General features: G+C 51.1%; 1 protein-coding gene across 13 annotated transcripts in view; it reads left to right on the forward strand.

Moving 5' to 3' along the window:
• The window catches only part of UBAP2L (ubiquitin associated protein 2 like), a 48084-nt gene extending 38666 nt beyond the window's left edge, over positions 1-9418 (forward strand). For 7 of the 13 annotated variants that reach the window (XM_081840875.1, XM_081840882.1, XM_081840880.1 and 4 more), the window contains 6 exons: positions 216-433; positions 533-638; positions 4257-4324; positions 6035-6235; positions 6568-6603; positions 8678-9418. In XM_081840875.1, coding sequence (XP_081697001.1) covers positions 216-433; positions 533-638; positions 4257-4324; positions 6035-6235; positions 6568-6603; positions 8678-8773 — 725 coding nt within the window. In that variant the 3' untranslated portion in view covers positions 8774-9418. The remainder of the gene's footprint in view (positions 1-215; positions 434-532; positions 639-4256; positions 4325-6034; positions 6236-6567; positions 6604-8677) is intronic. The other 6 variants (XM_081840886.1, XM_081840879.1, XM_081840878.1 and 3 more) reach the window with 3 other exon arrangements.
• The last annotated feature ends 1358 nt before the right edge of the window (positions 9419-10776 follow it).

Consider the following 10776-nt stretch of genomic DNA (forward strand, 5'->3'; position numbering starts at 1 on the left):
AAGTTACAGGGAACCAGGTAGAGGGCCTTCTCGGTAGTGGCACCCACCCTGTGGAACACCCTCCTATCAGATGTCAAAGAGAACAACAAACTGCCAGACTTTTAGAAGACATCTGAAGGCAGCCCTGTTTAGGGAAGCTTTTAATGTTTGATGCATTACTGTATTATTATTATTATTATTATTATTATTATTCTCACTCTCCCCTTCCCCCCCAGGTGACCTTACGAAGTTTGGCCGCGGTGACGCCTCTTCCCCCGCGCCGGCCACCACCCTGGCCCAGCCTCAGCAGAACCAGACCCAGACGCACCACACCACCCAGCAGACGTTCCTGAACCCGGCCCTGCCTCCCGGCTACAGCTACACCAGCCTGCCCTACTACACCGGAGTCCCGGGGCTGCCCAGCACCTTCCAGTACGGGCCAGCTGTGTTCCCCGTGAGTGCCGGCCTTCTGTGGAGCTGTGGGGCTGGGGTGGAGTCAGACCCGGCCGCTTCCTCCCACCCCGCTCACTCCCCAGCCTCTTGCTTTCCTCAGGTGGCTCCCACTTCTTCCAAGCAGCACAGCGTCAACGTCAGCATGAACGCCTCGGCCACCCCCTTCCAGCAGCCCAGCGGCTACGGCTCCCATGGATACAGCACCGGTGAGTAGGTGGGGCGGCCACAAGAGTTGAAGGGAGGGCATGAGATCGTCTGCAAGGGGCATCATTTGCCGCCGTTCCCTGCATTGGCAAGGCTCACTGGGCGGTGGCAAGGGGCCAAACCTTTGGTGCCTTCAGCCCAGTCCTGCAGAACGCCCTGCCGCTAGAAATTCTGCAAGCACGCCCTTCCATTGCAGCCTTTTAAATGCCTGTTGGAAACTTGGGTTCCGCCAGGCTTAATATGCAAGCCAACATCTTTCAGCAAGAGTTACCGTGATTTCTGACTTTTAACTTTCATATATGGTTTTTGGGCACAGTTGTAAGCGGTATACAGTGGTACCTCAGGTTAAGAACTTAATTCGTTCTGAAAGTCCATTCTTAACCTGAAACTGTTCTTAACCTGAAGCACCACTTTAGCTAATCGGGCCTCCCGCTGCCGCCGCCGCGCGATTTCTGTTCTCATCCTGAAGCAAAGTTCTTAATCCAAGGTACTATTTCTGGGTTAGCGGAGTCTGTAACCTGAAGTGTCTGTAACCCGAGGTACCACTGTATAGATATTTTTATAAATATAACAGAGTGGTTCATTTTTAAAAATCGAGGCAAAAGCCAACATGGTTACTTCCATATGTTGCAGGACACCAGGTCCAATCATCCCCAGCTAGGATGGCCGATGGGTAGTGATCATAGGATGTTGACATGAGCCAACAGTGTGACGCGGCAGCTAAAAAAGCCAATGCAATTCTGGGCTGCATCAATAGGAGTATAGCATCTAGATCAAGGGAAGTAATAGTGCCACTGTATTCTGCTCTGGTCAGACCTCACCTGGAGTACTGTGTCCAGTTCTGGGCACCACAGTTCAAGAAGGACACTGACAAACTGGAACGTGTCCAGAGGAGGGCAACCAAAATGGTCAAAGGCCTGGAAACGATGCCTTATGAGGAACGGCTAAGGGAGCTGGGCATGTTTAGCCTGGAGAAGAGGAGGTTAAGGGGTGATATGATAGCCATGTTCAAATATATAAAAGGATGTCACATAGAGGAGGGAGAAAGGTTGTTTTCTGCTGCTCCAGAGAAGCGGACACGGAGCAATGGTTCCAAACTACAAGAAAGAAGATTCCACCTAAACATTAGGAAGAACTTCCTGACAGTAAGAGCTGTTCGACAGTGGAATTTGCTGCCAAGGAGTGTGGTGGAGTCTCCTTCCTTGGAGGTCTTTAAGCAGAGGCTTGACAACCATATGTCAGGAGTGCTCTGATGGTGTTTCCTGCTTGGCAGGGGGTTGGACTCGATGGCCCTTGTGGTCTCTTCCAACTCTATGATTCTATGATTCTATGATTATAGAGCTAGAAGGGACCCAAGGGTCATCTGCTATGCGGGAATCTCAACTAGAGTGACCATGACAGGTGGCCATCCAACCTCTGCTTAATAACCTCCAAGGAAGGAGAACCTTCTGAGGAAGACTATTCCACTGTCAAACAGCTCTCACTGTCAGAAAGTTCTTCCTGGTGTTTAGCCAGAATCTCCTTTCTGTGTAATTTGAAGCCATGGGTTCGAGTCCTACCCTCTAGAGCAGGAGAAAACAAGCTTGCTCCATCTTTCATGGGACAGCCCTTTAGATATTTGAAGATGGCTATCCTAGCTTCTCTTTTCCAGGCTAAACATACCCAGCTGCTTCAACCATTCTTCATAAGGCTTGGTTTCCAGACCCTTGATCATCTTGGTCACCCTCCTCTGCACACCTTCCAGCTTGCCAACATCTTTATTAAATTCTGCTGCCCAGAGCTGGACTCCAGGTGTGGCCTGACCACGGCAGAATAGAGTGGGACTGTTACTTCTCCTGATCCAGGACTCTAGATGTTTGTTGATGCAGCCTAGAATAGCACTAGCCTTTTTTGCTCCTGAGAGTTGCCTTCTGGAGAACCAAAATCATCTGGGACTGAATGGACCCCGTGGTCTGACTTGAGACAAGGCAACTTTGCATGCTCATAATATTAGGGTCTGTTATAAAATGCTACAGCCATCCTTTGACTCGGGCATAGGCAAACTCTGGCCCTCCAGATGTTTGGGACTACAATTCCCATCATCCCTGACCACTGGTCCTGTTAGCTAGGGATGATGGGAATTGTAGTTCTAAACATCAGGAGGGCTGGAGTTTGCCTACGCCTGCTTTGACTCCTCAAAAATAGCTCCATTGGGTTGCTCCTCGTGATGGCCCCACATTTCTCCACAGATTCCATCAGATTCGTTCATTTGTAGTTTCATTTGCATGCCTCTTTCCAGCCAAAAGAACAGCAAGGAAAACGTGTCTCACAATCAACCACTGCAAGAGCCATTTCATAACGGCATCCTAGCGGCAAATATAGCAGCATACAAAAAAACCCCAGCACTTCATTACTATAACTGAAACAAGATTATGTTAGCGTTAGACCTCCTGGCAACAGCAAAAATAACAAGGGAGCTTCGCATCTCACCTTGGTCCCAGAAACACCCTTTCCATTGTGTTGCTCACAGTCCCTCTCCTGCAGCAACTTGCAAGGCTTCCAAAGGCTGCGGTTGGGGTAGCTGGGAACTCCCACCCTGGTTTTGTTCCCAGATACAGACCCTGCACCGCTTAATCAGGAAAGCAGACACAGACACGGCGATAGGTAGGGCCGAACACTCCCAAGGAACACTCCAAGGAACTCCAAGGCATCAGTATGGTAAAATGAGCATCTGGCCACCGAGACTACCTGGGCATTCCAAGGGAAGTAATAGTGCCACTGTATTCTGCTCTGGTCAGACCTCACCTGGAGTACTGTGTCCAGTTCTGGGCACCACAGTTCAAGAAAGACACTGACAAACTGGAACGAGGGCAGAGGAGGGCAACCAAAATGGTCAAAGGCCTGGAAACGATGCCTTATGAGGAACGGCTAAGGGAGCTGGGCATGTTTAGCCTGGAGAAGAGGAGGTTAAGGGGTGATATGATAGCCATGTTCAAATATATAAAAGGATGTCACATAGAGGAGGGAGAAAGGTTGTTTTCTGCTGCTCCAGAGAAGCGGACACGGAGCAATGGTTCCAAACTACAAGAAAAAAGATTCCACCTAAACATTAGGAAGAACTTCCTGACAGTAAGAGCTGTTCGACAGTGGAATTTGCTGCCAAGGAGTGTGGTGGAGTCTCCTTCCTTGGAGGTCTTTAAGCAGAGGCTTGACAACCATATGTCAGGAGTGCTCTGATGGTGTTTCCTGCTTGGCAGGGGGTTGGACTCGATGGCCCTTGTGGTCTCTTCCAACTCTATGATTCTATGACAGAACAGCACTGCCAGATTGTGAACCTGCTCCTCCCGGGGAAGACAACTGACCAGTTTCTCGGACGTGGGAGCCACTCTCCCACTGTGCCTCCCTCTTGCTTCTTGCTTGTTTTGCTTCTTGCATCCCTCCACTGCATCCAAGCTGATGTGCGCACATGTACACCAAAGCAAGCCTTTGCAACATCAAGATATGGCTAGGAGGCTGTTCTCGCCCTCAAATCGCTCTGGGAAGGAGCTAGGGGAGGGGAGCCAGGAGGGGAAGAGTTTAGTCTTTGCATGCAACCGACCAAGCTAACTGCTAACGCCACTTTGTTTCCCCCCCTTTTCCAGGTGTGTCAGTAACATCCAGTAACACAGGAGTGCCAGACATCTCTGGTTCTGTTTACTCCAAAACACAGGTTGGTGCTTCGATGTGGGAGGTGGCTCCTGAGTGTGCCGTGTGAGGTTTGGGTGCTTGGCTGCCTTGCAGTAATCCAGTTGGAGCGTAGGAGCAAAGGAACTGCCCCGGTTTCCCCACCAAAATCTCCTCTTCCACTGCTGAGAAACAAACATAATACAGTCACAAAAAACGGGGGAGGGTCCTGAAAAATACAGGCAACTCGTTTTAGGTGCAACATTTAGTTGTGCCTAAAACCGGTTGCCTGTATTTTTTAGTCACGCCTAAAACGGGTTGCCTGTATTTTTCAGGACCCCACTCCCCTGCTTTTTGTGATTATATTATTTTGTGCATGATTGTGAACACGCACATAGCACCGAACCCAGAAGTGACCCAGAAACATCAAGAAAGACATCATTAAAAGAGTGGAGCAGGGGCAGAACGAGGTGTTTCAATTGCACATGATTTCACACAAACACGCAGTGACCCAGAACGCAAACCCCACAGAAATCAAGGGTTGCCTGTATACAGAGTCAAAGGCCAATGGGAGTCAAAGGCCAATGGGTAAAGAGCCAATTGGAGTCAAAGGCCAATGGGTAAAGAGATGTATCTTCAGCATTCGCCAGAAGCTGTATAATGAAGGTTCCAGGAGCTTCTCTGTGCGGAGGGAGTTCCACAATTTTGGGGCTGCCACAGAGGAGGCCCACACCTTGGCCAGCCCCTCCCTGAGCCTACTGAGGGAGGCAAAACTACCAAGCAGGTCCCATCTAGAGAGTCTGTAGGGCAGGATCTGGTCTTTCAGATATTTGGGGCCTGAGTGGTTTAGGGCTTTAAACGCTTAACGTGAGCACCTAGAATTGGGCCCAGAAATGAACTGGCAACCTGTTTTCAAAGAGGGCTTGTGTGTGATCTGAATGGAACCCCAGTGGGTAATCTGACAGCTGCATTTCAGACCGTTTCTGAGTCACTTTCAAGGGCAGCCCCATGTGGAGCACATTGCAGATGGCCAGATATTGCTGCACTCCTGACTCTCATCATCCCTGACCATTCAGCCACTCTGTGACTGTTGCAGGGACTGATGGGAGCCCAGCAACATCAGGAACTGGGTGTGGGGTGGTGACGCAGGTTCCCTGCCAGAGACATAGGCATAGCTGTCAACCGTCCCTTATTTGGCGGGAAAGTCCCTTATCCCAGCGCCGTGTGCCGCTGCTGTCCCTTATTGATGGTGTCCCTTAAATTTCCCGGGTTTCATGCTTGCCCAGCTCGGGAGGGAAGGAGTGGCTCAGGGTCCTCCGCCGCGAGAGAGAGAGCGCGTGCTGGCGCTGTCGTCCTAGCGCAAGGAGTTCCATCGGCCCTTCCCCGCCCAGGGGGAGGGAGAGAGACTCTTGCCCACGCCACCCGTGAGCCCGGAGGCAGCAGCAGTGGTGGCAGCTGAGGAGGCGGCCTGGGGGAGGAGGAAGAGGAGGGGATGGGGAGGGACGCAGAAGGGCGGCGCTTCAGCGGCCGCCGCAGCGCCGCAACCACCTCGTGCCGGATTGACAGCATCTGTCAATCCTATCATTGTATGTAACTCTTCACAACAGCAAAATCCCTTATTTTGGCTGCTGATCCCTTATTTTTGAGGCTGCTGGTCCCTTATTTTTAAATCTGTAATTTGACAGCTATGGACATAGGAGACGCTTGGGGTAGAATTCCTGTCCCTAAACACCCCTCTGTGTGTATGTGTACCCAGCAGCAGTCGTTTGAGAAGCAGGGATTCCACACCGGAACCCCCACGGCCTCCTTCAACCTGCCGTCAGCGCTGGGCAGTGGCGGCCCCATCAACCCTGCCACCGCCGCAGCATATCCGCCGGCCCCGTTCATGCACATCCTGACGCCTCATCAGCAGCCGCACTCCCAGATCTTGCATCACCACCTGCAGCAGGACGGGCAGGTAAGGGCGGGTCCCAATACACCTTCCCTCCTTTGGGCAACCACCACCTGTCTCCAGGTCCCTCCTCCTCCTTCTCCTCCTCCTCCATCTCCATCCCCCTCATTGCACAGAGACGTAAAACAACACACCTCATGCACACGCAGTAGGGAAGGCCCTGGGATACTTTTCTAAGAGGTGCCTTGATCGCCCCATCTACTGGTTCGTTACCCAGTCCACTTCTCCCCTCCTGCCACATCCCAGACTCGTCCTCACACACTTGGGTCCAGGGGGGCTGTCATAATGTCTCCTTGTATTTTCCATATCCTGGGCCTGCCTCCACCTTCCCAAAACAGTCGATATTGTACTTCCAACGCCAGCAGGAAGACCAGGTAACGAACCTCTTGGAAGGGGGTGATCGCTTGCGCCCATCCTGCTGCGCTCTGGTGGCCGTGGTCAGTCTTTGCCGTAGGCTAGGGAGCTGGAGGGAAGCTTGCATTGCTCCCAGTTGTGTGCCGGACTCCAGCCTCCCATCGTTCCTTCCTGCCTGTTGACCGGAGGCTCCTGGGAGTCCAGCAGAACCTGGAAAAGACTGCCAGTTCCCCCAGCTCTGCCCCAGACAGATGTGGGCATAAAAACACAACCATACACACACAACACACACACAGGGCGACGGACCCACAGAAATTTTCTTTCCCTGCTCCTCCCTCTGTCCTGGGGCTGGCCGATGGTGAACCAGCCTTGCACAGGCTCTCTAGGGAGAATGGAGCAAAGGCAGGACATGTTGGAAGTGAGGCAGCACGTCATGAGCAGAATCGGAGAGTTTGAAGGGACTCCAAGGGTCATCTATTCCAGCCCCCTACAGCACAGTTAAAGGAATTCCAGGCAGATGGCCAAGCAACCTCTGCTTAGAAACCTCCAACAAAAGATCCAAGCTGTACCACCATCAAACAGCTCTTTCCGCCAGGAATGAGGCTGGACAACCAAGTTCCCTCCGGATGATGCTGATTGGCAGTTCCCATCATCCCTGAACATAGTTCTGGGATGTTGGTGGGAATTGCAGTCCTTCAGCATTTAAAGGGCACCACGTTGGCTATCCCTGGTGATGAGCTTTAACCGTGCGCTGTATTAAGAAGCACTTGCTCCCTCTACCAAATTGTGTCGTGTGCAGTGTGGATTCCCCGCCACAGAATACCGGGATCCAAGTCGGCTCGATGAATAAAATAAAATTAAAAGCTGTCCAGCTTAGGTCTCCCACCTCAGATCTGAATGGCCAAGCACAGAGATAAGCTGCAGGTGCCGTTACGCTCAGCAGGCAGAGCTGTCCAGACTATTGGCTATGCTTTGATAACTACTAGCAGCTGCTAGTGTCTTGCCCCGCCAGGTCGTAAAACTCTCCACGTCAGATTTTGCAACTAGAATTGGAGTACCTTGCTTTCCCAGTCTACCCAACGGCACAGTAGGATTTGGGACATCACAGGGAGCGTTTGTGGCAGTTTGCTATCATCCTCGGCCATTGGTGGCACAGTCCAGACTCTTCCCTCTAAAGTAGAAGGAGGGAGGATCTACTGATAAGTTGCCGCTTGCCATGAAATTGGCAAAGGTTTCTGACTTTCCCTTGTTTGGCAGCAGTGGCAGCAGAAGGTTCTTTCCAAACCCTGAATTGGCAGTCCTCAGGTGCAGATTTGTACTTGTGTACACAGGTCATCCTGGAGTATGCTTGGCTTCGACCCCCACCCAAAACTTGTCATTTTGTGCATCTCTCCACACCCACCCTGTGCTGCACATGGCTCTGGCTGGTGGACTAACAAAAGCCCTATTAAAAAACCCCAAGCCCTGCCTGGCCTTGCTCCGGAGCCGGGCTGCGAGAAACTTGTGGGGTCCTCCAGATGTTGCTGGACTACAACTCCCATCATCCCTGACTTATTTGCCTTTGCTGGCTGGTGGGAGCCGCAGTCCAGCGTTTAGGTCAGTGTTTTCCAAAGGTGGGTCTGCATCTGTTTTTTTGGACTACAAATCCCATCGTCCCTAGATAGCAAGACCAGCGGTCAGGGATGGTGGGAATTGTAGTCTGAAAAGAGCTGGAAACCCAAGTTGGGGGAACATTGATCTAGAGCAGCCTTTCTCAACCTGTGGGTCCCCAGATGTTGAACTACAAACCCCATCGTCCCTAGATAGCAATGCCAGTGGTCAGGGATGATGGGAATTGTAGTCTGAAAAGAGCTGAAAACCCAAGTTGGGGAAACACTGATCTAGAGGCAGCCAGAGCATTCCTGTCGCTGGCAAGAGAAGCAACCTCTTTTCTTGAGCTGATTTACTCATTTCACATGCTCATGGGTTGCTGGAGCCTGTTTCGTGCCTCCAAATAAGGCCTGGGGAGCTGAGCTAGCTGCTAGTCGAGCCTCGCTCACCTTCTTCCTTTCTCCCCCCCCTCTCCCTACTTCTCCCCCTTTTCTTCCTGCACAGAGCGGCACTGGGCAGCGCAGCCAGGGCACCTCCATCCCGCAGAAGTCGCAGGCAAACAAGTCTGCCTACAACAGCTACAACTGGGGCGCCAATTGAGGGGAGGCTCCGAGGCGGCTCCACACACTTCAACCAAGAGACAAACGGAAGGACGACAGTGATCTACCCAAGAAGGAAGGACCCCAGAAGGAAAGAAGAGCTCCCCTGCCCTCAGCACAGCCCTGCAACAGCCCCGGCGGACCCCGGCCAACATGGCTCTGGGCTCAGCATCCTCCCCCCCCATCCCTCCAGCCACCTTCTCCCCCCCCCCCCTTCCCCATTGTATGTAATATAGAATTTGTATCTTTTTTCTTTCCTTTCTCTCTCTCTCTCTTTCTCTGCATTCATTCAGATTACGAGCTGTTCAGCCGTAGGGGCCTTTTGTTTTGTTTTGTTTTTCTACTCCTTTACTCTTCCTCTTCCCGCCCCTCCCCACCCGCCCGCCCAGAAAAAGGAAGGAAAAAAAAAAAAGAAGTACCGCCTGACGGATCCAAAGGAGTCAACATCTGGAATCCTCTCTTTCTCTCTCTCTCTTTCTCTCTCTCTCCCCGCTCCTCCTCCTACAATGCCCCCCTTTATTATTAGGAATAAGATCAGTAATTGATATGAACCGCATTGTAAGATTAATTAGTTGAAGTGTTTTTTTTGTACTGTGTTCTAAATTTAATGGATAAATGTGTCTTGTATATAAAAACGAAAACCCCACTCTGTTCTCTGGGCCTTGCGTTTTCCATCCATAGTTTTCTTGTGTGTGTGTGCGTGCGCGCGCGCGCGCGCGCGCACTTAGAGGGTACCTGCCAGGCAGCCCCAGCCCCCCCTCCAAGCCTGTTTCATTCCCCACACTGAAGCCATCTCCCCAGGACTGCTGTGTTTGTCTGTTTTCTCTACCCAACCCACAATAGCAGGGTTCAGCAAACTTTTTCAGCAGGGGGCCGGTCCACTGTCCCTCAGACCTTGTGGGGGGCTGGACTATATTTTGAAAAAAAATATAAATGAATTCCTATGCCCCGCAAATAACATTTTGAATAAAAGCACACATTCTACTCATGTAAAAGCACCAGGCAGGCCCCACAAATAACCCAGAGATGCATTTTAAGTAAAAGGACACATTCTACTTACGTAAAAACACGCTGATTCCTGGACCGTCTGCGGACCGGATTTAGAAGGCGATTGAGCCGGATCTGGCTCCTGGGCCTTAGTTTGCCTACCTATGCACAATAGGGTCACAATATCTCTCCTCCTCAATCTCTCTCCTTCCACCTTCCCAGTCTCTTGCCTACCAGAGAAAGCCTCTCACACACACCCTGGCCAGGTCATGGTGACTCCCCCCCCTCTCCCCCCCACCTATTTGAGCTCTGATAACGGATTTCTGCAAGGGCTGGCCATTCATTTGCCACTTGCACCCCCTGTGATGTCAGGCAAGGTACAAACACAATGGTACCTTGGGTTACAGACACTTCAGGTTACAGACTCTGCTAACCCAGAAGTAGTACTTTGCTTCAGGATGAGAACAGAAATCACACGGCAGTGGGAGGCCCCATTAGCTAAAGTAGTGCTTCAGGTTAAGAACAGTTTCAGATTAAGAACGGACCTCCAGAACAAATTAAGTCCTTAACCCGAGGTACCACTGTATAATCAAGAGGAGGATGTGTACGCAAGTCCTTGTTCTGTTCAGCTACTTCAAGTGACTTGTGCATCAGTAACTAAAAACAAAGCAATACCATAAAGAACTCAGTTTTACTCAGTCCTCAAAAGCCCACCACCATTAGATAATTGGCCTTCAAACATTACGTTGGGACTACACCTCCTATTATCCCTGGCCATTGGGTAAACACACTCTGGATTATAGGAGTTAGAGCCCAGCAACACCTACAGACTCGAGATTGAAGAACTCCAGAATCAATGCTGGATACTAGTTTGGCATTGCTTGTATGTACCATCATTTTGTGCAATGGAGCGTTGGGATTTATGGGGGCCAAAATCTTGGGGATGGATTTGCATGGACTGGAAGAATTGCAGACTGCAAGACAGTCAAGTCGAGAGCAGCTGCTTTCTTGGACTTG

Source organism: Podarcis erhardii, assembly GCF_964252035.2.
Source record: "Podarcis erhardii genome assembly, chromosome: 15".
Taxonomy (NCBI): Eukaryota; Metazoa; Chordata; class Lepidosauria; order Squamata; family Lacertidae; genus Podarcis; species Podarcis erhardii.